This window comes from Podarcis gaigeae (assembly GCF_964106915.1).
Source record: "Podarcis gaigeae genome assembly, chromosome: 16".
Lineage (NCBI taxonomy): Eukaryota > Metazoa > Chordata > Lepidosauria > Squamata > Lacertidae > Podarcis > Podarcis gaigeae.
In genome coordinates, this window is record NC_139693.1 from 22,972,253 (window position 1) to 22,999,085 (window position 26,833).

Sequence of the window (26,833 nt, forward strand, 5' to 3'; positions counted from 1 at the left end):
TACTTAGGAATAAGACTGTAAAACATATCCAGAGTGAAAGGATGTGTGTTCTGTGGTTACAGAGGGTCTCATGGTTTAAATTGGTGATTCCCAGCTTCATTCAATCATTGAACTGTAGTTGCAAGGGACTACAAGGGGCCATCTAGTCCAATACCCTGTACTCCAGGAATCTTTTGCCTCACCTTTTACTCTGCCTTAATGGATGGTCTGGGACGCGGGTGGTGCTGTGGGTTAAACCATTGAGCCTAGGACTTGCCAATCAGAAGGTCGGTGGTTCGAATCCCGCGACGGAGTGAGCCCCCGTTGCTCAGTCCCTGCTCCTGCCAACCTAGCAGTTCCAAAGCACGTCAAAGTGCAAGTAGATAAACAGGTACCGCTCCGGCGGGAAGGTAAATGACGTTTCATTGCGCTGCTCTGCTTTGCCAGAAGCGGCTTAGTCATGCAGGCAAAATGACCTGGAAGCTGTACTCCGGCTCCCTCGGCCAATAAAGCGAGATGAGCGCCATAACCCCAGAGTCGGTCCCTTTACCTTTACCTAATGGATGGTCTGTAGCTTAGTGCCAGAGCACCTGTCTTGCATGCAGAAGGTCCCATGTTCACTCCCCAGCATCTCCAGGCAGGGCTGTCCCTCACCTGAATCCCTGGAGAGCCATTGCTGCTGGTCAGTGCAAACAGTACTCAGCTAGGTGGACCAATGGTTTGGTTCGATAGGTTCCTATTGAAAACCAGCCCTCTTTTTTACAGGACCATGAGGACTAGAATCTTACTTTTAAGGAATGGACCATAGCTTAGGGACGCAGGTGGCGCTGTGGGTTAAAGCCTCAGCGCCTAGGACTTGCCGATCGAAAGGTCGGCGGTTTGAATCCCTGCGGCGGGGTGCGCTCCCGCTGCTCGGCCCCAGCGCCTGCCAACCTAGCAGTTCGAAAGCACTCTCGGGTGCAAGTAGATAAATAGGGACCGCTTACCAGCGGGAAGGTAAACGGCGTTTCCGTGTGCGGCTCTGGCTCGCCAGAGCAGCGATGTCACGCTGGCCACGTGACCCGGAAGTGTCTCCGGACAGCGCTGGCCCCTGGCCTCTTGAGTGAGATGGGCGCACAACCCCAGAGTCTGTCAAGACTGGCCCGTACGGGCAGGGGTACCTTTACCTTTACCTTTACCATAGCTTAGTGGTGGGGACATCTGCTTTGCACACATGCTGGGAATGTCTCTGAAAACCAGTGCTGGATTTACATGTAAACTAAAGCTTAGGGCCCCACTCTCTTGGGGGCCCCCAAAAAATTAAAGGGGAAAAAACTGGATGTACATTCCCAAAATATAAGATAACAAACAAACAAAACAAAACCTACATACAGCAACAGTGCTTTGTGTTGTGTTGGCTGCTATTTGTTATGTGCAAATGGCTTTAGATACCTATTAGGTCCATAAATTACCATATAGCATATATTAAACACAAAAAACGGTGACAATTTGTTGTTGACAAAGGACAGCTGGACATATAAAGGGCCCCACTACCTTAGGGCCTCGTCAAACTAAATCCGGCCCTGCTGAAAACCCTGGAAAGCCATTGGTGTGTCAGTACTAAAGGATCCCCGCTGGGGCAACCCAGCCAGATGATATAAATAATAAAATTATTATTATTATTTATTAGTGGGTCAGGGTCCGACTCGACATTAGGAAGCTTCCTGCGTTTTCAGATGGGCTGCCCGAGGCCCGACACCTCTCCTTCTCCCAGCGGCGCCCATGGCGGCCGGCAGCCAAGGGGCGGAAAGGAGGCGGCGGTGGGTGGATCCCGGGGCCGGCGAGCCTCCTCCCCGTGGGCCGGGCTAGGCCTGGCCGAGGAGGCGGCGCCGCGGCCCCGGCTTGGCCTATAGCCGAGCGCCGGGGTTGCGATCCGGCCTTGCTTGGTGCGCCGCTGCCGAGATACGCGCTTCGGGCCGCCGCCGCCGCGATGGACCTGCGGATCCTGGAGCCCCGCGTGCGGGTGCTGAGCCTGGCTCGCAGCGGCCTCTGGCTCTACACGCACCCGCTGCTCAAGATGCTGCTGCTGCCCCAGCGAAGCAGGTGCCCCACCGGGACGGGGTGGCTCGGGGTCGGGTTCTTAGCGGCGTGTATCCGTGTCGTGCGTACGCACACTCGCGTGTACACCAAGGGGTTGAAGGAGGGAGGACGGAAAGGGGATGCGAGAGTCTCGAGAGGAGAAGGCTTCATTGAGCGAAGATTGCCGAGCCCCATTTTAGAAGCCCGCGCACGTGTAGAGGGGGGTTGTGGGAAGATGGCCCGAGGAGGCGTGTTGAGTGTTGTGGACCGTCCGCAGGGTGAAGCCCTTTGGGGAAGGGGCAGAATTGGTCCCTGTTAGGTGCGCTCACGTGCCGCAAAGGATTGGGTGCATACGGCGAAGTTGTGGGGATGGACCAAGGTGGTATATTGAACGTGTGGATTGGGGTGTAGGGGGGGCACGTGCACATGTGGTCCAAGCGGTTGTGTTGGTGAGCAAAGGAGGGTGTGTGTGTGAGAGAGAGAGAGAGCGAGAGAGCGAGAGAGCTGGACTACATTCTTCCTCTCAAGGGACTGGGTTCCTCCGTGCGTGTATATGAGTCTACTAGGAGGTTGTGGGAATGCACAAACACAAGAGTGCATTGTTTTGAGTGCAAAGTCTCTTTTGTCACTGCAGGATTGGGCCCACCTACCTGAGAGCTGTAGGGAGTGTGTGGAGCATTCTGAGTAAACCTTATTTGGGGAGGGGACTGGGTCCTCTGTGCTTGTACCAAGGGATCGTGCTGTTGAGCCAAGAAGGGTCGTGTGTGGTGGCAGATGCAATCCTGACCCCACTTGGACATAGCAAGGATTACTCTTGCTTTGCATGGGATCTTATAGGATAGGCAGGGTGCTTTGCTGCAAACTCCACTCAGGGAATTACTGAAAACACTTCTGTTTCTTTATCTGGGTTAAATGGAGTGAGCCTTCTTTGGGCAGCAGGTATCTTTGCTCAGCATCTTGTAACACAGAACGTGCTACCCTGTTTAAAACCCAGAGGACGAGTAGCTGAAGACCCAACCCTACCTCAAACAGGCAAATCTGGTCTCTGTGTGCCTCTTCTCCCAAACTAAGGGTTCAAAGCTGAGTGTTGGATGAGCAAGTAGTAATATTCCTGTAGTTACAGCGGACTATTCTTGCTGGCGTTTGAGCCCGTGGGACTCTCCTTCCTTCTCCTGTTTTTCAAAGCAAGCCTTTCAATGCCTTCAAATTGCAGGCCAAGGTTTTAAATATGTTCTGCTTATAAGCACTCCCACACTTTGTGCTTGGAGTCAAATGTGGAAAAATATGTGTTTTTTTAATTAAAGAAAAAAAAAAGGAAAATCCTCCCTTTTCTCAGGATTGAAAATGGACACCACTTTTTCCTCCTACAAAGGCTGGCAAAAACAACCTAACTAACACCCTCCGCTTACCCGCCTTGCAGAGAATAAGCAAACAATTACAGGGTGTTATTAGATCAGCCCTTCCAACTGGATCTCACAGTGGTCTGGCAGCCCCTCTGTTTCCAGTATATATAAATGCACACAGGGGCTTTCTCTGCAATTCCAGAATCCAAACACACTGGGTGGGGGGACTCTTGCAAGTGTGGAACTTCAGAAGTCGGTCACCACAGGGAAATATTTCTGGAGTTTCACACGTGCGAGAGCCCCCCCCCCCCCCCGCTTTTGGATTCTGGAATTGGATAGAAACTCCCTGTGTTGCGCTGAGTCTTTCAGTTAAAGGAGCTGTTTCTGAAACAGGAGGTACTGCCCCCTATAGGGAGTCCCCGGGAGGTGGTGTTTTAAGGCTCCTGCTAAGTGACTTAGAATCAGAATGGTAGGGTTGGAAGGGATCGCAAGGGTCATCTAGCCCAACCCCCAGCAATGCAGGAATTTTTTGCCCAGTGTGGGACTCGAATCCGTGACCCAGAGATTAAAAGAGTCTCATGCTCTGCTGAGTGATCTATCCCAGATGTTGGGAAACTGGGTATCCCTTTGTCAAGCCCATCTATCGCATTAAGAGTTTGCTGAGCAGTGAAGTCGTTAACTAAAGATGGTAATCTAAGCCTCTTATCTAAGACTTGCTAAATGATTGTCAGACTCTGGGAGGCTGGTATCGCTGGGTCAAGTTTTATCAGTTGTGTTGAATTAATTAAATTTAGTTTAAATCGGATTGTGAATGAAGCCACGATTAACTGCTACTGTTTTGGATGTTATTGTGCCGTTATCTTTCTTAGTGGGTCATGCAAAACCTGTGTTCTGAATAATGCATTTTATAGGGTGCTGAATCATCGAGTTGAAAGGCATCATCTAGTCCAGTGCAGGAATCTTTTGCCCAGCCTGGGGCTCGAACCCATGATTTTGAGATTAAGAGCCTCCTGCTCTACCGATGGAGCTATCCCTCAGGGGCACTGGGAGTGAGTTTATGGTGGCTTGAAAAAGTTTGGGAACCGCTGATCTGAAGCAAATAATTTCATTGCTCACGTTCTGGTTTCTTAGTCCCATAACCCAGCCCAGCCCAAATAGGTCACATCAAGATTTAGAGTCTCCAACGCTGCAGTTGGGGTGTGTGAAGTTAGCCAAGAAATAAAAATTCTTCAAACACCACCATTGTTAAATTTTTGGTCTCTTGACAATCAAGGGCTGTTTATGTTGCCTTTTAAAATCCCGGTACTTCCCCAAGTTCTGTTAAAATCCTCAGGATTGAGTTCTGCCTTGCATAGTATCCCTGTGCATTTAAAACTCACCCATGCATTTAAAACTCACATGGAATTAGGAGGTTTCTGTAGTGAAATAATCTGAATTTCTTCCATGCAGAGTTGCGGGGAGCGGTTTTCTCTTCTGCAAAGTACCAATGGATTTACTGTAGTTCTACAGCAATCAGAACGTTTATTTGCCATTCATAATATTTTACCTTAATTTCTTAGTATGTTACAATTTTAACTTCTCGGCTGTCAGGAGTTTCTGTTACATCTCTGAGGTTGCATCAGTGTAAACAGTGGTTTGTTTGTTTTTAAACTGTGTTTTGTTGAAATGGTACATAACTTGTAGCAACCCTCTAGGGTTTCTAAACAAGGGTCTGTCTTCCCTAGCCAGACCTGGGGATGCTGGGAATTGATGCTTCACTGTTGAACTAACATCCCTTCACTATACTGAGTCAGACCCTTTGTCCATCTAGTTCAGTATCGCCATCACTGACTGGCAGCAGCTCTCCAAGGTTTTAGATAGGAAATCTTTTGCCAAGGAGTCCTGTGTCTTCCCAGAACGATATCTGTACATTTCCAATCCTTTGGAGACTGTATGTGGTGACAGCAGTCACGAAATTAAAAGACGCCTACTCCTTGGGAGAAAGGCGATGGCAAACCTAGACAGCATCTTAAAAAGCAGAGACATCACCTTGCCAACAAAGGTCCATATAGATAAAGCCATGGTTTCCCCAGTAGTGATGTATGGAAGTGAGAGCTGGACCATCAAGAAGGCTGATTGCCGAAGAATTGATGTTTTTGAATTATGGTGCTGGAGGAGACTCTTGAGAGTCTCATGGACTGCAAGAAGATCAAACCTATCCATTCTGAAGGAAATCAGCCCGGAGTGCTCCCTGGAAGGACAGATCGTGAAGTTGAGGCTCCAATACTTTGGCCACCTCATGAGAAGAGAAGACTCCCTGGAAAAGACCCTGATGTTGGGAAAGATGGAGGGCACAAGGAGAAGGGGATGACAGAGGACGAGATGGTTGGACAGTGTTCTCAAAGCTACAAACATGAGGCTGACCAAACTGCGGGAGGCAGTGGAAGACAGGAGTGCCTGGCGTGCTCTGGTCCACAGGGTCACGAAGAGTCGGACACGACTAAACGACTAAACAACAACAACAAATGTGGTCTTTATTTGTCCATCCCTCTTGGTAGAAGCAGAACTGAACAGTCACAGTTCTATCTTGGTAATTGATGTTGACTCCTAGAAATGTGAAACAGAATAATAGAATTGTATATAGTACAGTTGGAAGGGAACCCAAGGATCATCTAGAGGCTTCCTCAAACTCTGCTCTCCAGATGTTTTTTGGCCTACAACTCCCATGATACCTAGCTAGCAGGACCAGTGGTCAGGGATGATGGGAATTGTAGTCTCAAAAATATCTGGAGGGCTGAGTTTGAGGAAGCCTGATCTAGTCCAACCCCCTGCAATGCAGGAGTCTCAGCTAAAGCATCCATGACAGATAACAATCCAACCTCTGCTCCAGGGAAGGAGAAATAGATGGAGGTCACGTTTTTCTCCCCTCAAGCTTTTTGCCGTGAGAATTGCACACGCGTCTGCTGGAATTTTGCAAGGGAGAATGGGAATGAGATAATGGGAATAACTAGAATAAGCACAGCTGTAGCTCAGTGGCAAAGCATATGCTTTGCTTGTAGAACGTCCCAGCTTCGATCCCTGGCATCTCCAGGTAGGGCTGGGGGGAGACCTGAAAGAGCGTCTCCACCTCCGTCGTTCTGCCCGGACGCTGAGGTCCAGCGCTGAGGGCCTTCTGGCGGTTCCCTCACTGTGAGAAGTGAGGTTGCAGGGAACCAGGCAGAGGGCCTTCTCGGTAGTGGCGCCCGCCCTGTGGAACACCCTCCCGTCCCTCAGACCTTGTGGGGGGCTGGACTATATTTTGAAAAAAGAAGAATGAATTCCTATGTCACACAAATAACCCAGAGATGCATTTTAAATAAAAGCACACATTCTACTCATGTAAAAACACCAGGCAGGCCCCACAAATAACCCAGAGATGCATTTTAAATAAAAGGGCACATTCTACTCATGTAAAAACACGCTGATTCCCGGACCGTCCACGGCCTGAATTGAGAAGGTGATTGGGTTGGATCCGGCCCCCGGGACTTAGTTTGCCTACCCAAGTACCTAGAGAGATGCTGCCAATCAGTCCAGACTGTGGACAGTACAGAGTTAGATGGGCCAGTGGTCTGAATGTAATAGGCAGGTTCCTGAGTTGATTTTGCCTCCCATTAGCCAGCCATTAGTTGCCCGTAGCAACTGGCACTTGCACTAGGAATGATTTGGAAACAGATGCATGTGGAATAATATATCTGTAGCATATATATATATATATATATATATATATATATATATATATATATATATGTCTCCCTTCAAAGCGCCTCCTCCCTGCCACACCTTGGGCTACTTGAAATTTCTGGGTGCTTTTTTCAAAGGCTAGCAAACACTCATGCAGTTGGCTAAAGATTTAAAAAATGCAATGCTGATTTTTCTTCTTCTGTCTTCCCAGGTGCAAATTCTTCAGCTTGACAGAGACTCCTGAAGACTATACGATCATGCTGGATGAAGAAGGCTTTAAAGGTACCAATGTCCGTCCTTTCTGTGTGTTGACTCCCAGCGTGGCATTGTTGCCGTTTCCAACAGCTGTTGATTCCGTTTAATTTAGGGTTACTTGCATGGAGCTGTGTGAAACCCTCAAGGGGGACGTTAGGGTGAAGGAAGAGCTTATACATGCCAATAAAAGAATAGTTGGGGCTTAAGTTGTTCCTTTTTCAGCCTCAGGGCCACATTCCTTTCTGGGTGATATTCCAGGGGCCACATGTCAGTGGTGGGCAGGGCCAGAGAAAAAAAATGGGTGGGAGCAATGGATGTAAGTGATGCCTTTGTAGGGTAGGCTAGTGTCTACACTCCTCCCACACCCCTCTCTCCTACATCTGGCTGGAGGTGCAGGTTTAATAAAAGATTGTTGCTAGGCAATCATGGAGGGTGTAAAGCAAGGCGGGAGAGGAGGCGGGGCCTGGGAGAGGAGGCGGGGCCTGGGGAGAGTCCCTAGTGCCAGATAGAGAGGAGTGAATGATTCCCCATCCCTGACTTAATGCAATTTTCTGGGTTTAATTTTTGTTTCTTACCCCCCAAAAAAGCCCTTTCTCCGATGCTGAAATGGCCCATCACAAGGTTATTATGCCTTTTGGGACTTAACTGGCACCTTGGTTGGAGTTTACACTTAAGAGCATTCATACGCCACTTTTTTTTTTAAATAAAAAAAAATCTCTTCGCATATGATGTAAGAAAGCTGGACAATATATCCTTAAAACAAAAATGCGTTGTAAAACCAGCCCTATAAAAACACTAGTAATATAAAGAGAAAAATAAAACTGAAATTCTGAGGCTTCCGACGCATGAATCGGAACCCAACCTTCTGGGTCAGGGAACGCCTGGACAAAAAGCAACGTGGGAAAAGGATTTAGGCCCTGCCACTGAGCCTTGGCTGGATTGGAGCAAAAGTTCATCTAGTCCAGGAAGCCCTGAAAAAAGGATGTATTTTAATGGGGGTTGGCAGACAACATCCTTTGATTGCAGACAGACCCTGATTCAATTTCTGGCATCTCCAGTCTTTTTTTTCTTCTTTTTTTAAAAAAGAAAAATATTCTTTCTTAGTATGAGATGCTGCTGGTTAGAGCAGGTGATACAGGCCTGGAGGGACTTAACACACTGATATTTTGCCGGGTGACCCCGCCCTGGACTTAATTTTGAGCATTATCGAGAGAGAGAGAGAGAGAGAGAGAGAGAGAGAGAGAGAGAGAAGGGAAAAAGAAAATCTCCCTGCTGTTCTCTGCTTTTTCCAAGTATAGGAGGGAACAGATGGAGAGCAGATGTTGGTATTGTGCGTCTGTTTTATTTACCCCATGGGGAAGAGGGAGCAGGGCCACAGGAAGGGAGATAGGAAGCCGCCCCGGTCACTGCTGACAACAGCAGCTTTTGTATAACTGCTTCCTGGATGCACTCCAGAATGGCTTTGGCAGGACATTTTTCAGAGCGGATGGAAGGTGTGGCCTTCCCAAGCTGTGATTTCTTTTGGTGTTGTTCCCATGGAAAAGCAACACACACACACACACACGCACACACACACACACACTGGTCCATTGGAGTGATGCAAAAAGGTGGCTACCTGGCTGCTTGTGTGAGAGAAGCTGGAAGGGGCCAGGCAGGTGAAGTCTTGGTTTTTACTCAGCCAAGGGATGGTTTGGGGTTTCCCCCCATTTTATTTATCTCCTATACCGCTTGATTGTAAAACAAACAAGCAGACCTCGGAAGAACTTGCAGAAAGAAGGAAACAATAAAATTACCAGTAAAAAGAAGAATATATTTTAAACAATTTTTTTAATCAGCAAAAATAGATCAAAGCACCTAACATTCTGTGTGCCGTCCATGTCCTGATATAAATGCATAAACAAAAATATTTTAAGCAGGCTCCAGAAAGAGTGCAGTGAAGATGCCTGCCTGGTGTCAAGTGGCAGGGAGTTCCAAAGTCTGGGTGCTGCAGTACTGTATGATGTATAGGCAACCTGGAAAGGCCAGGGGGGGGGGTTCCTTTTCTGGGATCTCCAGTGTTTAGCCTTCTCTCCAGGCAGTGACGGGGATTTACATAACCTTTGATAACTTGCCTCCAAGATGTTTGCTTTCATTCACACCAGATTCTCTTAAAAGGGCCATTCTGACCTCCCGCCCTCTTGGAAGTTGAGAGCAGCTGATTTGCCAGTGCTTTTTTTCCCTCTAGAAGTCTAGAGATGCAGTTTTATTCTCTGGATAAAAAGCTCTGGTGCTTTCTTGGTTGATTTTTTTTTTTTTTTTTTTTGAGAAGTCCTTGCTCTCGTTCCCAGGATTTCTACAGCCTGGTTGGCCATTGTTCTTCTGAACGACTCCATCCTGTTTCCTTGGAACAGAAGCCCCCAAAAGGCCCATTTGAAAGTAACCCTTTGCCTTCCGTTGTGCAGCAAATGACACAACAGCTTTGCTTCCCACCCGCATCGCCCCCTCCCTCCATATATAAATGTAGATATGTGGTTGTGCCTTGACACCGAAGCCAGATGCCCTTTGTGCATTTCCCATGGCACGAGAGGGGGAGCAGGAACACCTTTGACACCCTTCTGTTGAGTTCCTCATGGTCCCACCCATATCTTGTGTTGCGTCTGAATATCTGCAACAGAGGGCAAGTTAGAATCTTAAGATTCTGAGTTAGAACCTTGGGTTAAGTAAGGTTCTCATTTAGAGCATTGTGTAGTGCAGGGTTCTAAACTGGAATGCTCTTCCAATAAAGATTCAGCAGGTATCTTCTATATCATCATTATCATGATTATCAATATTATTATGATTATGATTATCATTATTATTACTATTACTAAATTTATTACCCACTCTTCACCAGCAGGCCCCATGGTGAGTTACAGCAATTTGAAACTTAAAATTAAGAACAGTTAAAACAGGTTACAGCCACAAGAATTGGGTGAAAACACACACCTCAGATTTTAACACCTGAGAAGGTCTGTAATAATAATAATAATAATAATAATTTTTTATTTATACCCTGCCCTCCCCAGCCAAGGCTGGGCTCAGAGCGGCTTACAAGCAATAATAAAAACAAGTTGAATGATTACAACTTAAAAACAAAATTTAAATACAACGCTAAAATATTGAAACATTAAAATATTAAAATGCAGCCTCATCGCAGGAGGAGAAGGAAAAGAAAAAAGAAAGAGAGGGAGGGAATCAAATTGGCTCCAAGCCAAAGGCCAGGTGGAACAACTCTGTCTTACAGGTCCTGCGGAAAGAAATCAGATCCTGCAGGGCCCTGGTCTCGTGAGACAGAGCGTTCCACCAGGCCGGAGCCAGTGTTGAAAAGGCCCTGGCTCTGGTTGAAGCTAATCTAACTTCCTTAGGGCCCGGGACCACTAGGGTGTTGCTATTTATGGACCTTGAGGCTCTCCGTGGGGCAGAAGGAAGCCATCTCTTGGATATTTGTAAGTGTTAGAACCTTGGGCTAAAGTTCTGACTTAGAACCTTGAACAGTGCAGGGTTCTAAATTGTGGGCTGCTCTTCCGATAGAGATTCAGTCTCTTCTATGTTAAGCCTTTTAAAGTTTTGCTTATGAAGGCAGCTTGCTGGAAGCTGCCGGGGCGGGGGGGGGGGGAGAGTGCTCTTGTGTTCGGTTCTTGCTTGCGGGTTTGCCACTGTGAGAAGAGGATGCTGGGCTTGATGGGCCAGTGGTCTAATCCAGCAGCCTCTTCTGTTCTTCCTCCTTGTGTCTTTTGGTCTGGTCGAGCAAAGGCGGTTCATATCTTCTGAATTAACCTCTGGAGTAGCTGAATCAACAAGAATCCTTGTTGGCCGAGAACGCCATGTACGTGCTTCCCTCCTTGACTGGGGACTGTTCCAAGCCCCTTTTTGGCTCTGCTTCATTTTGGAGAGAGAGAGAGAGCGCGCTAAAATCTCTGCATGGAGGGACAGTTTGTCTTAGGTGGGAACGGGTTTGCCAAAGGCATCAGAGCCCATTGGCATGGAAGTGGGGAGGCAAAGGGCTTGGAGTCTTGCAGTAAACTGCTGCTGCTGATTCCAAAACCTCATTGGAACTCAAAATTCTGTGAAGTTCCCTGGATCGTTTTAAAATAAGAGACAAGTTGTGTTTTTTTATTAAAAAACCAACAACTTCCATGTAAAAACTGTAGCACCATTTTGTTTATTTAATTAAAAGTCCCTCTAAACAGCTTAATATTTTTTAAACATTCCTAAGTGCTAAAGACTGTGCAATACAAAAAAAAAAAATATGCTCATTTTGGGGTCACCACCCTGTAATATTCAGTAGGATGCATTGCTGCGAGTAGAATTTCCCAGATCTACGTAACCTTGCAGGTCTGTGCAAGGGTATAAACTTGGTTGTTTGGACAAAATAAAAAAAATTCCTTCCAGTAGCACCTTAGAGACCAACTAAGTTTGTTATTGGTATGAGCTTTCGTGTGCATGCACACTTATTCAGATACCATGAAGAAGATGGTTGTTTGGGTAAGCTTTTATGTAGCTACTAGGGGCTACTGCCCCATTTGTTCTGCTTGCCAGCCCTGCCTACCTGCCAACCCCTTTGCCAGCCCCCCTTCCTTAAACCTTACCCACTTCCTTTACTGTCTTTTCACAGCTTGACCAAAGCCCCACCCCCTTTTAAAGCCCAACCCACTACTCACTAAACCACTGTGAAGTGCTTGCCCCCCTCCATTAAACAGCTCACTTGGGCCACCAGCACTGCTCACTCACTCGCTTGCTTGCCTGCCTGCTGTCCTGTTGTGACGACAGCCTTACGTTCTTATGTATATAGGCAGATAAAGAGATTTAGTTCAGGTTTTGACCTGCGTAGGCAGTTGTGTGTAATTGTAATTTTATCTGACGAACATAAGTTGTACTTCATCAGTAATATTCTATTTTTTTGGAGGGGGAAAACATGAAAGCAAATCTTGGATCTCCCCCCACCTTTGTCTTCCAGAGCTGCCCCCATCTGAGTTCCTGCAAGTCGTCGATTCCACCTGGCTGGTGCTCAATGTCTCATCCAACGGCAGCGCTTCCGCTAACCTCCAGCCTATTGGGGTCACCAAGATCGCCAAGTCGGTCATCGCACCACTGGCAGAGCACAACGTCTCGGTGCTAATGCTCTCCACCTATCAGACAGACTTCATCCTGGTGAGTCTTTTGGGGTGACTCCCCCCCCCCCATCGCCAGGGGAGACAGTTGACCATTGTAAAGGGAGGAGGCCATCTGAGGAAGGGCTGGGTCTTACTGGTCGAGCCCTTTTGTTTTCCCAAAGGCCCGAACTTCAACCCCCAACATCTCTAGATACAATTGGGACTGTGTGCACACGATACATTTAATCATAGCTGTCAACTTACAGATTTGAAAATAAGGGACCAGCATCCTCGAAAATAAGGGATCAGCAGCCAAAATAAGGGATTTTGGCTTAGCTTATACAGAAGTCCAGCACTGATGGAGCCATGCTGCTTTTGCTGCGACTGCCTGTGTTTTGTAGGGGGTTGAACTAGATGATCCTAAGGGTCTACAACTCCGACCAAAGAAGAGTGGCAGACAAAACTGATGAACGACGTCGAGGTGGCAAAGCTTACAGGCAGAATTAGAAACCAGGAAGAGGACCTCTTTAATAAAGAATGGGGAAAGTTTATATTGTAAAGAGTTACATACATTGGTAGGCTTGACAGAAAACTTGTAGTAAAAATTTGAACTATGGATGGACAAATGATTTATAAAAATAGAGTTATGAAAGGGATGCAAAGGGGGAAATCACTACATTAAGATGCTGCACTGGTTGGAGGGCATGCAAAGCAGCACGCCGGGGCTGCCGTCCTGGTGCAAGGAGTTCCATCGGCCCTTCCCTGCCCGAGATGGGGAACGGACGGAGAGAGACTCTCGCACGCCGCCCACGAGCCTGGCATGAGGCGCCGCGGCAGCCGCTGAAGCACCACCCTTTTGCGTCCCTCCCCATCCCCTCCTCTTCCTCCTCCCTCAGGCCGCCTCCTCAGCCGCCGCTGCCTCCAGCTTCCCCTGGCAGTGCGGCGGAAGTCTCACAAGAGAGGGGCTGCCTGCCCGTCTCCTCACAACGCACCCCAGAGGGGGGAAAGAGAGATGGAGACGCAGCTCATGCGCATGCTCTCTCGCGGTGGAGGACCCCGAGCCACTGCTTCCCTCCCGAGCCGGGCGAGCATGAAACCCGGGAAATTTAAGGGACTCCTTATTTGGGTGAGCAACGCAGCCAAGCAACACAGTTGGAGCCTCCCTCCTCCCTGGCCGGCAGGGAGGGAGGGAGAGGAGCTGCTTCCTTTGAAACCCAGGAAATTTAAGGGACATCATCAATAAGGGACAGCAGCGGGACACAGCGCTGGGATAAGGGAGTTTCCCGCCAAATTAGGGACGGTTGACAGGTATGCATTTAATGTGCTGTGATACCACTTTAAACCACCATGGCTTCTGTCAGAGAATTCTGGGAGCTGTGTTTGGTTGAAAGTGCTGAGAGTTTTCTTAGGAGGCCTCACATAGCTACAATTCCCAGAGCTCCTTGAGAAGAGGGATTGATTATTATTATACCACTTGGAGGATTGTTGGGGTCTCCTAATGACTCTCAGCACCCTTAACAAACCACAGCTCCCAGAATTCATTGGGGGAAGCCATGATGGTTTAAAGTGGCGCCATAGTGCTTTAAATTTTTGGTGTGAATGTGGCCGAGGAAAAAAAGACTGTTTTCTTTAGTCAAAGGACAGTGGTGGAGAATTGGTTTCAGGCTGAGGGCCGCATTCTGTTCTGGGCAACCTTTTGGGGGCCACATTCCGTTCTGGGCAGTGTCCGAGGTGAAAGTGGGCAGAGCAATGAATGTAAATTTTACTTTTGTACGGTAGGCTAGTTTCTGCACACACTCCCACCGTCCTTCTCGATCCTCCACTTTCACAAGCAAGAGGCATGATCAGAGTCTAAGGACACATTCCAGCCAGGCAGAACCACTCAAGGAGGCAGAAAGCAAAGTCAATGTGGGGTGCGGCCAAACGGCAAATAGACAGAAGGCCACACTTAGCACCTAGGCCTGAGGTTCCTAACAGTCCTAGACTGTTGATCTTTACATAATAAAAAGAGATTATTCTAAGGGCATCAGATGAGTTTGGCCAGAGCCAGAATTCGAACTACAGACTTTCAGCCTCTTGGGCCACCACCAGTGGAGGCTTGTCAATTAGGGCTAATGGGGCAGTGCCCCACCAACCTCAGCCTGCCTTCTTACAACCGATGAAGGGGGGAGACCCTGCCTGTCAGTTTCCTCCTCCTCCTCCTCCTCCTCCTCTGTGTTCCCCTTGTAGAACTCAGCCAGGAAGAAGAGGATGGGGGACAAACGCTCAAATTGGTTGGCTCTGCTTGCCACTGGCGCCACCTACTGTTGGCCTCCCTGCCTTCCGCTCTACCCATCCCAAAAGGCACCAGCTGCTGCTCTGCACCGGTGACGACTTTGGCTCTCTCTTCCAGGTACGGGAGAAGGACCTCCCTGTCGTGATCCACACCCTGGAAGGCGAATTTGATATTTACAAGGAGGTGAACGGGGAGCCGGTCCCCGCAAGCTGCGACGACGCAACCAACGGGTTCCTCAAGCCAAAGCTGGGTGAGTTTTTTTGGAATGAGAGAGGGCTGCAGTGGAAACCGCCTCTGTAACCTTATGGCCTCCTTTTGGAGGCTTTGAAATTGGATTCCTTGTCTCCATCGCCACCCAGTTTTATCAAAAATATATCAGGCCAGTCCGATGGGGACAAAGTTCATCCATTGTGTTGATGCTCAAAGGAGAAGAAAGTATCTTTTTGTTTTGCTTAGACAATAGGGGGGTTTGTGCTTTAACTTTGCAAACAGCAGCCTTGCAAACAAAGCTGTGGGAGCTGTTGGCTGATTTAAAATATTTTTTTTTCAATTGCCACTCTCTTAGTAGCATAACCAAGAAACATTTAAAACTGTGGAAACATTTAAAACTGTGGTTCCCAACCCTTTTTTTTTTTGGCCATGCCCCACCTAAACATCTTTAAAATCCTGATGTCCCCCCCAGGTGAAATATACCATATTTTTCTGTGTATAACACGCCCCTGTGTATAAGACAGCCCCTTCTTTTTTGGGACTCCAAATTGAGAAGATGGGGGGAGATTGCCCAGAGTATAAAATAACCCCAATTTTTTGGTAGAATTTTTAAATTAAAAAACCTAGTCTTATACATGGAAAAATACGGTAATTCTTATTATTTGAAAAGTGAACTCCTATTCACGTGGAGGAAACCTAAATGGCCATTAACTTGGTCTAAACAAACTTCCAAATCACATGGCACCCATGAAAGAGAAAAATAAAAGAACAAAAGGACAGGTGAAGTACTGAGGAAGAAATCACTAAGAAATTGTTGTTGTTGTAGTAATAATAATAATAATAATATGAAGTGATATGAAAAAATAGCAAATAAAGTTTCAAAACGTATAATAGAAAACCCAAATGCATAAATATAATTTTAATGGAAGCTTTTCCTGTAATACTTTGATCATTTTAATTACTATAGAATAAAATAAGAGGTACCTAACAAATTCAAAATACATTTTGAGCTCACCTCAAGATAAGTAGACTTAAAGTTAGTGAGGTCCTTGCACTTTATGCCAGCTGCAGACAGATTTTATATTAGGTACCAATTTAGTCCACTTCAGTCTCAAGTCTCCTCATTTAGTGACATCCAGTCAATTTATTTTCTTCTCGAATTGCCCCCCTTAAAAATCTACTGCCCCCCTGTGGGGCGTGTGCCCCACATTGAGAACCACAGATTTGAGACATAGAAAAATATAAAGGTAAAATTGAGCAGGCAGTTAAAAGAATCCAGTAACCCGAACTATATGGATCTGAGCAGCGCTTGAAATTCTGGCACTTGACATGTGGACTTTTAGGACTCGCCATGTTTCTGTGATTGCAAGCTTTTTTAAACATGTTCACTGGTGTTTTTATTATTATAACCTGCCATGGGGCCTTATGGTGAATGGGTGGGTTATAACAACAACAACAACAGATTTCAACGATGTTGGATGTCTCCAAATTCTAGTGCAATGAGAGAGGGAGAAAATAAAGATGGCTGTTAGCCAAATGGGCTGTTGCTGCAGGTGTTGTGCAAATGCAATTCAGCCCTGCTCCTCTGCTTGGAAATTCTCCTGTCATTGCCATGGCATTCCCTTGTCTGGTCCAAGCCAATCCCTTAGGAATTCTGCCAGGTGTCTTAACACTTTTGTCTCTTGTCCTTAGACGTGAACCCCACTGTGCACCCTGTGCAGAGCCCCCAAAACAGGTTCTGTATCCTGAGCATCTCTCCAGACTCCTTGCCTGCCATCGCCACAATCCTCATTGATGTCTTGTTCTACTCACACAGGTAAGAGCACAGCAGAGGTGTAGCGGACACCAACCATGTTCTGCTTTCTGTGCAAAGATCAAAACTTAACTGTTTGGGGGGCTTCTGGCTGCGCTCTGCCTTAGTGGAAGCAGGCTCCATGACAGCGGGGAGTTCATTGGCGAAGGAAAAACAAGGATGATTGAGGGTAATCATCCTTGCAAATTCTCCCCAAGGACGGGGGGAGTGGGCTTCACTCGGTACCTGGCTCTCGGTCTGGCATGGAATGTGGGGGGCAGGAAGGCGCTAAGTGTAAAAGCCCTTTGCCTGCCGAAAATCAATGCCACCATTAAGAAGCAGAGGTTTTCCTGTTAGACCTTAATTGGGCTAAAGTACAGGCGCGTGCTAGAAGAGATGAGATCACAAACTGCGGAACAAACCAATTGCAAGGACTTTAAGGTTTGAATTTGAGATAAGACTTCATTCGGTTCAAAGGATGGTGGGGTGGGGAGCCTACAGTTTCTTTATTTAAAGTTTTCTTCTCTACATTTATGATTCGGCAACCCTCCTCTGAATGTTAGTTCAAATTATATTTATACAAATGAGGATGGAAGAAATTGGATTATAAATATGGAATATAACATCAAACGGAATGGTGTGTATAAAAAGAGGAGGGAAGTTCTATTTTGCAAAAGGTTTACGGTGGAAACCTAGAGCTGACTCTTCGTCCTTTCTAATTTATGGAGTGAACTGAATAATGCTAAGAGGACTTGGAATTTAATTTAATTGGGAGTATTATTGCTCAGATATCTTACGCTGGAAGGAAAGATGAAAGGAGTCTGAGAACTGCCAAGAAACTGATATTGTTCTTTATTGAGTCATCTGCAGTTCGACAGACCTCTCTTCTTCCCAAGCTGAGCAGGAAAATAGTGACAACAGTTTATTTACTGGGACAGCGTGACTTTTGCAGTTGTTGTTAAAGTTCTCAGTGCAAAACAACGAAGCATGGGACGGAACGATTGAGAAAATTCTGGAAGCACAATGGGATATCAGTTCCGCCCAAGGCATGACGGATAACAGCAAAAAGGGGAAAGAAAGCCATAATATCTTACAAGGACAGGAAGAAACACCACAGACAGAATAATTCCCGCACACAGGAAGAACAAGGATATAGTTTGAATTCCTCATTTGCAATCTTATAAATCCAATTAATGTGTCAACATGAATAGATGTTGTTAATATTGCAGTTGTTGTATAACGGATCATTATTATGACCGGAATGTAATTGAAACTAATAAGATTTTAGAACGCAGAAATAAATAAAACCGTCAATTCTAGCACCCAGGGGGCCCAACTTTAACTAAATTATATAATTTGGTATTTGAATGATTGGTATTAATAATTGTAATATAAATTGGTATTGTTATAATGAAGCTATTATTGGACTGTAATTGGAAATTAATAGAAATTTATGATTACCCCACCCTCTGTTTTTTAAAAAGCTGGTCAGTTAGTGCTACTCAGTCCTTTATTTTGGCAACTCATGTGTTTTTCCCTCACCCCATTTTTCAGCCCCACAAAAGAAGCTGCTTCAGCCAGCCAGGACCTCGACTCCATTACTTTCTTTGCCTTTTCGCTGATCGAGGGGTATATCTCCATCGTCATGGATGCTGAGACCAAGAAGAAGTAAGTGCCGTCAGGTAGACAGCTTTGCTGCAGGTAGCAGGAAAACTTTTATTAAATTAAATGTTTTCTGAGAGTAGGGCTGCATTCACACGGCGGTTTATTCCATGTCCCTAACGTTTCCCTGGCTCTTAATTTCCCCATTACATTTGAGCTTTTGCATGACTCGGAAGCCGCTTCTGGGAAACGTAGCAGAACATTATGGAAATTTTGTACACATTTTTGTATTAATTGCTTTGGGGGGGGGGCTGTTTGCAACCCTGTTAAATCAGAAAATTGCAAGAGGAAAGTGATGAAATTTGGAGCAGTAAACCAGCTTGCAAGTTCTTCCTTGAGGTTTCCATGGGGGAACAAGAACAGTCATGTGCAGAAAGGATGGAGAATTGGCAACATTGAATGACGTTCATTGAATGGTGTAAATGTGTGGGATGTAATCCACTGGAAGCAGTCAAATACAACATTCCTTGTTTTCCTAGAGTGGACATTCAAGGGAATGTTTGTCCCAGCCATTCGAAACTTCCTGTCTCTCCTGGCCTAGAGCATCCTTCCTTGCATGCGACTAGTGGGTGGGCGTGACCTTTCCAGACCTGGTAAAAGGACAAGGCATCCTGCCACTCTCTTTCTCTCTTCCATTTTCCTTTCGACCTGCGAACTTCCTGGAATGAACTGCTGGCTGCCAGCTAAGCAGCCCCCCAGGTCATCTCCCTTGTGGGATAAACCTGTTAGTATAAGTTTGTAACTTTAAGCCTTATGCCTGCCTTCAGGGATCACACTGTGCTCTGCCTGATCGTAAGCAAACTTTCTTTTTATTGCTTATGAATAAGACTCTGGTGTCTTTATTCTTTTAGGAGGGATTCCAGGGGCCTTACCAGGAAAATATTAGAACACATTTCATTCTGGGCAAGCCAGATTGAATTGCGTATTGTCGTAAGAAACTCACACGAATTCGCAACTGGTTTTCTGCTGTGTAAAGGGGAATGTAAACTCTGCTAAGTGAAGGAACTTGCTAGCGCAAGTTAGGAAGGATATTAATATTAATAACAATATATCCTCTTCTGCCACCCTGAACATTCCCACAAAATGAAATTTAGCACAGCATGCCAGTATATCAGTCAAAAGTCTTACAAGTTCCAGTGTTCTGAGAGAGGGAGAAAATATCTTCGCTGTCTGCTCTTGCCTTGCCATGCATCTTTTAATAAAAAGTTCTACAGTGGTACCTCGGGTTAAGTACTTAATTCGTTCCGGAGGTACGTTCTTAACCTGAAACTGTTCTTAACCTGAAGCACCACTTTAGCTAATGGGGCCTCCTGCTGCCGCCGCGCCGCCAGAACACAATTTTTGTTCTCATCCTGAAGCAAAGTCCTGAGGTACTCTTTCTGGATTAGCGGAGTCTGTAACCTGAAGAGTATGTAACCTGAAGCATATGTAACCTGAGGTACCACTGTATCATGTTGCCTCTTACTTGACTTTTCTCTAAACTTAAAAGTCCCAAACTTTGCAACCTTTCCTCATAGAGAGACTCTGCATCATCCCCTTGATCATTTGTGTTGCCCTTTTCTGAACCTTTTACAAACTCTGCAATATCCTTTTTGAGGTGAGGGGACCAATATACTGCACACACAGTATATTCCAAAAAGGGTCACCAGCGTTGTCTATCACAAATGATGGCAATGTGAAGTGCCAGTCGAAGCATCTCCTGGTGGGGGGTGTCTGTCAGGGCAAGAATCCCCTTTCTTGCTTGAAAGCCCTGCGACAGCATCTTGTAGTTTGCCTTAGGAAATTGCCCACTGCTGTGTTCCTAGGGAATTGCTGGAATTCATGCGGTGGTTTGGCTGAGATTTCTATTTGTCGAATGGCAGTCTTGGGATAAAGGGTCATATCCATGCAGCACCGTAAAAGGACAGATAATGCACCACAGTTCCCAGGGTTATCTGGTTAAGCCGTGTGCTTTATTTATTTATTTTGGATAATTTTATTGTTTATTTAACATAATTGTTACAAAATGTAAGCAAAATGTTACAAATACATACATACATATATATTTCAAATACAGTGGTACCTCGGGTTACATACGCTTCAGGTTACAGACTCCGCTAACCCAGAAATAGTGCTTCAGGTTAAGAACTTGGCTTCAGGATGAGAACACAAATCGTGCTCCGGCGGCGCGGCAGCAGCAGGAGGCCCCATTAGCTAAAGTGGTGCTTCAGGTTAAGAACAGTTTCAGGTTAAGAACGGACCTCCAGAATGAATTAAGTACTTAACCCGAGGTACCACCGTAAGCACATATATATGAAAAAAGAAACAAAAAAGAAAAAATAAGAAAAAATAAAGAGGAAAAAAGAAGAAATAATGTTGGAAGAATTTCTTCCAAGCTTATTCTACAGATATCTCAATATGAAAATAATAAAATTTGATTGACTTCCATCACTTACACTGCACTTCCTATATACATTTTAAGCCAGATAGTATCTGTTGTTCCGTATTTTCCCCATACAATCTCACACAAATGTTCTAATCAATAAGTTTTCTTAATTTCTCATGAATCTATTCTAAACACAACCAATACCTTACATTTAATCCTTGTCTACATAGATAGTCATTTAAGCATTTCCATTGTTTCTGGATTACATTTTTTTGGTTTTTGTCTTATCAAATCGGTCAAGTTTGCTAATTCCAAGTATTTGCATAATTTATTCAACCATTCTTCTTTGGTTGGAATATAAGTATAAGCCGTGTGTTTTAAATGCGTGGTGTGGATGCGATTGTGCTGGTGTGTTGCTGTGTGCATGGGAAACTGAGCCGGAGGGCAGAAAGCACAGAGCATCACTTGGGTGTGGGGCTTTAGAAAAGGTGCCTTGTGGCCGTGACTAAATTCCCCTGTCTCCTTCTCCCAGGTTCCCCAGCGACCTCCTGCTGACCAGCTCCTCAGGGGAGCTCTGGAGGATGGTGAGAATTGGTGGCCAGCCCCTGGGCTTCGGTGAGTGAGTGCACCCTCATGTTCTGAGCTCTGCTTTTCCTTCTGGGCAGCGTTACCGATAGCTGCAGGGACGGCTGTTGTTTTTAATAGTACAAGATGCTAGCCATAAAGTACAGCCTTGCCAATTGCTCAGCTGATCGCCTGTGGCGAGTTAGAATTTCCTCCAGGCAAGCAGGCAGCGAGATCTTGCAAGAGCTGACTCTTTCTGTTCCCTTCCCTTTTAAGCCACGCTTACCTGTACCAGGTAGGGACGCAGGTGGCGCTGTGGGTTAAACCACAGAGCCTAGGACTTGTGGATCAGAATCCCCGCGACAGGGTGAGCTCCCGTTGCTCGGTCCCTGCTCCTGCCAACCTAGCAGTTCGAAAGCACGTCAAAGTGCAAGGGGAAAAGGTCAACAACTCTGGGAAATGGGGTGTGGGGCTCTGGAGGGATCTTTGCACCATGGCGCCGGATATGCTTAAGACGGCCCTGGTCAGCAGTGTTGTTTTTGGCGATTTACCTTCCAGCGGGAAGGTAAACGGCGTTTCCGTGCGCTGCTCTGGTTCGCCAGAAGCGCCTTAGTCATGCTGGCCACATGACCCGGAAGCTGTATGCCGGCTCCCTCGGCCAATAAAGCGAGATGAGCACCGCAGCCCCGGAGTCGGTCACGACTGGACCTAGTGATCAGGGGTCCCTTTACCTTTTTACCTGTACCAGGTAAGCGTGGGTTATCTAGTAAAAATGTGTTCCTTGTGCAGATGGTACAGCCTTTAGTGGGGCTATTTTAAGAGCTATTTTAAGAGCTACCTTACCATGTACGCCCTGCTCATATATATAGTTTGTATATTTTATTGCTCTAAACTGCTTTGAGACCAACATGGTGAAAAGTGGGATATTTTGTGTGTGTGTGTGTGTGTGTGTGTGTGTGTGTGTTTAAATAAATAAAATAAAACATTAAGCCAATGCTGGAATAAAACATCCAAACAATTCTGGGAGCTGTAGTTTGTTGAAGGTGCTGAGAGTTGTTTTGAGGGCCCTATTCCCCTCCCAGGGTTACAGTTCCCAGAGTGGTTTAATGGTCAATCTGTCCTCACAGGGAATTCTGGGAAATGGAATTCTGCGAAACGGGAGGGGAATAGGGCTCTCCTAACAACTTTCAGCACTCTAAAGAAACTGCAACTCCCAGAATCCTTTGGGGGAAGGGGAAACCAGGACTGCTTAAGTACCTTCATAGTACCTTAGATGTGTGGTGTGCATGTGACCAATCAGTGCTTAAGAGAAAGGGAGGATTTTTCTTACTCTTTTTAAAAGGGCACAAGTTTATCACCTGCCTTCTTGCCTCCCCAGACGAATGTGGGATTGTGGCTCAGATTGCCAAACCTCTCGCCGATGCAGACATCTCTGCGTATTACATTAGCACCTTCAACTTTGACCACGCCCTGGTAAGTCGGTCAGGCTGTCTTCCAGATTATGAGCAGCTGCCTACCTATTTTTAGGTTTTTTTTAATTATCATTTTAATGTTTTATTTAGAGGCCATGTTTGTTTGTCTTTTGAACTAAAGCAGCATACAGTCATACCTTGGGTTACAGACGTTTCAGGTTGCCGGAACGGGTTATTTCCGGGTTTCGGTAGTTTTGCATGCGCAGGAGCGCTAAATTGCGCTTTGTGCATGCGCAGAAGTGCCGAATTGCAACCCGTGCATGCACAGACGCGTCGCTGCAGGTTGCAAACGCTGTGGGTTGTGAACTTGCATCCTACACGGATCATGTTCGCAACCCGAGCGCCCACTGTATAAATTTTGTTAAATGAAAAAATATTCTAAATCCTCTTTGAGCTGTACTGCAGGGAGGAGATGCTATTTGGTCCAGCTGGTTTGCTACCCTTCCCCATCTCTTCCAGGTTCCAGAGGATGGCATTGATAACGTCACCCAAGTGCTTCAGACACGGCAGGAGAGTGGGAGATAGCCCCTTGGCTCAGTATGCACGCCGATTTCTGCTGCACCTGACACCTGGTGTTCCCTGGAGCAAGGCAGAAGCCGCTTGCCCTGAGTGTGAGCTGAGCTGTCCTTTTTTCACAGTGTTTTCTTGGAAACGTGGAGCGACTGGTGCGTCTCCCTCCAGCTGGAGGAGAGCTGTTGTTCCTTTGCTCCCAGGAGGGGAGCCCCAACCTGTGCCTTATCTAGACACTCCCCAGAACCCGGTGAATCCGTTCCGATTGCCTGCATCAGACTTTAGTATTCTCCAAACCCCGCTCTAGCCTTCCAGCCCTATCGTTCGGTCCTCGGCCTTGCTGTATCTAGAGCCAAGGAGGGAGATTCCTGCTCCTGATGGGCTCCTGGAGAATCTCTCTTTTTTGCACATTACCTGAGCTTCTCCAATAGGAAGACAAGCCTGGAACTTTTTGTTGTCATTTTTGTTGTGGTTGCTAATTTGTTGGAATTGCACAGTTTACTTCTTATTGTGATTTTTTTTTTGGATCCACAGTGCTAAGATTGGGATATAACTGGGGCCATTCCTTGTTGAGGTGGTTGGCAGAAAGCACACATTCACTCCACAAGTTTAAAGCTCTAGGATACCACTTTAAACAGTCCTGGCTTCTTCCAAAGGATTATGGGAGCTGTAGTTCATTGAAGGGTTGTTAGGAAGACCCTCTCTTTCCCCTCCCAGAGCTGCGTTTCCCAGAGATCGTTGGGGAGAGGGATTGACGGTTATCACTCTAGGAATTGTAGCTCTGGAAGGAGAAAGTGTGTGTGTGGGGGGGTGTGTCTCCTCCAATGACCCTTAACAAACTACAGCTCCCATAATTCTTTGAGAAAAGCTAGGACTGTTTAAATGGGCACCACAGGGCTTTAACTGTGAATGGTGGGACTATGGCCTAAGTGACTGATCATCGTAGAGTTTTTTTAAACTTCAGCCTTCCGCCAAGTTCCCATTTGTAGGTTGCTTGCCCAGTGGCTTTTTTAAGAACCACTGATGCACGTCCTGCACCCTTTTTGCTTTCTGCCGGGACAGTGCCCCCTGTTTTAACAGTATTAAGGTGATGCTCATTCCTCCAGATGTTCCCTCCAGATGTTGCCAGGTTGGCTGGAGCTGATGGGAGCTGGCATCTGTCAACATCTGTGCCGCCACCCCCAATGCATTAATAGACAGGATACTTCGTCCTATCTTTGAGCTGGAGGAGGGTGAGGAGAAGGACTTGAGCAAACCCCCCCTCCCCCCCCATTCCTCTATTTCATGTGGCCTTAAAACCTGAGGGTGCCTTATTGTGCTTTATCATGAAGCATTTATATACTTTTTACAAAATAATGATGTATGAAGTTAGTCACATTCCTCTCGCTCCTCCTTCCTTTGGGCTACGGGCGAAGGAGCTCATGCTGGTACCCTGAGAAATTTATCACCCTCCACCGTGTGTTTGATTTCATTTTATTTTGTGGAGGAGGGGACAAGACAGAGGAGCAGCTGGGCCAGCAGCCCAGTCAAAGGGGCACCCAGTGCCAGAACAGAAGAAGAAGGTGGGGTAAGCTGGAAAGTGGGTTGGTGGTGATCCTATTTTTGGTTGCCCCCCCCCCCCCAGAAGCTGCTCCAAGCAAGTTAAAACTGCCGCCCGTAGCTCTCTCCAGCTTATTCTGCTGTGTATGCAGATCCTGCTTGGAGAGCTTGATTTTTGGGTATTCTTTGTTTTGAAAACAACCAATGCCAAACCAGCTGAAGAACTCCGTGCTGGAGAAGGGGGTAGTCGAGATCATGCAGACCTTTGGAGCTGTTCCAGATGGCAGGTGCTTTGTAAGGAGGGTAGTGCCAAACCTGAGTTGCTGGGGTTCATCTCAAGGAAAAAGGCACCCTCATTCTGTTCTTGTTTGGGGTGAGAGCCCTTTTGTTTCCCCAAAGAGAGCCAGCCAGGTGAAAGACACTGAGGGTCCTTGCCTGCTGAAATGAACCCGCTAGGGAACCAGAGCGAGCTGAAGAATGCTGCCTCCCTTTCTGCTTTGGGGTTGTTGTTTTTTTTGGGGGGTGTTGTTGTGCTGGGCCTTGGGCAATCAGAAGTGCTTAGATGTGAGCCTTTGGCAAGTTCTCGACCTTTCCTGGGTGCTAACTTTTTGAAGCAGCTTTGAATGTAGTTTTCCTGGTTCTTTCCATCACTGGAACTTTCTAATTTGCAAGCTAGCCTAAAGGGAACCTATTCTATTTGTGTTTCTTTTTAATATATCTAAATAAAGCAGGTTGCCAGTACAGTCGAACCTCTACTTACCACCTTATGGTTGTTCCATGTGGCAACCGCGGCAAACCCGGAAGTAACCGGGTGTGCCGCCATTCGCACATGCGCGGTAATCACAGTTCACACAGAAGCTGCGGTTGCCGTTCACACATGCGCAGAAGTGGCCGATCACTGCCTACGCACAACAACACCTCTCCCAGCGACCCATTTCGACCTCCGGACGGACCTCCAGAACAGATTATGGTCGCAAATAGAGGTTCTACTGTATCTGGGCCTGCTAACCAAATGAAGTGCAACCCCCTTTATTTGGGGTAAGGTCTCACAGCTACTTCTGGTTTCAGGTTTATTTCAGGAAGAGCTTTAGGAAAAGGCGTGGCTGTCTGTCATTTGCACAACTGGGTTTCTACGGTTGCCAATTAGCTAGAGCTGACTTGGGCATTGTCAGTCTCTGCCCAAGAGCTGCACAATGTGTTTCCTTTACACTTTCCCCCTTTGTGGCCACCTTTTTGCTCATCCCTAGTCCTCTCACCTGGCGCACAGGTGAAGGGGAAGTAGCACAGCTGCCAAGTGACACTGTCTGTGCTTTCTCTAGGCCATGGTGAAGGGCTAGGTCTCAAGCAGCCCCAAAGGAGTGGTGGGAGCTGGGTAAGTCTAAGAGGGTAGGTTTGATCAGGGCTGGAGTCCTTGCCCTCTGGGTGGGCTGGCCCAAGCCCTGTGTGCCTGCCCTCCAGAGGGATGGTGTTGCCCTCATTTCTCTCCACCCACAGAGCCTGAAATAGACCCTCCCAGTCCAGGATTCCTTTGGAACTTTTGTGCCAGTTTATATAGAGAATGAAGCTTTATGCAGATGCTAAACCCAACCTGAGAACTCCTGCGCAGCCACCCAGCACTGTTGGAAGACCTCTGGCAGAACGCAAGGGAACAGAGACCCGTGATGGCATCCTTGAAATTATTTTTCAGTATTTTAATACAGGGCTGAGAATAGGTGTGATCAGATAAGGAGATCGCCTCCTATGTAGATCTCAAGAAAGCGAAGGGCTCTCATAGGGGGGTAACTCACAGCTACTGACATTCCTCATTTTGGCTGCTAGTTCCAGATTCCTGGCTCAGTTCTAAGACGAATTACCTGGTGAAACTTCTTTTCAACACTACACCAATGAAAGCCAGTTTGCGTGCCGCGAAAATGCAAAGTCCTTTACATTATTTGTGTGTGTTTGTGCGTGTGCGCATAGTTTTACATTTTGTCAATAAAGGTCATTTATTTCTTGCAAA

General features: G+C 46.6%; 1 protein-coding gene across 1 annotated transcript; it reads left to right on the forward strand.

The window, feature by feature from the left end:
- Window positions 1–1,758: 1,758 nt before the first annotated feature.
- Window positions 1,759–26,833, forward strand: CASTOR1 (cytosolic arginine sensor for mTORC1 subunit 1). Its single transcript, XM_083717595.1, has 9 exons — window positions 1,759–2,061; window positions 7,291–7,361; window positions 12,310–12,503; window positions 14,838–14,970; window positions 16,623–16,746; window positions 18,277–18,390; window positions 21,282–21,364; window positions 22,692–22,786; window positions 23,245–26,833. Exons 1-9 carry the CDS (start codon window positions 1,949–1,951, stop codon window positions 23,308–23,310), a joined length of 993 nt encoding a protein of 330 aa, XP_083573721.1. The 5' UTR covers window positions 1,759–1,948; the 3' UTR covers window positions 23,311–26,833.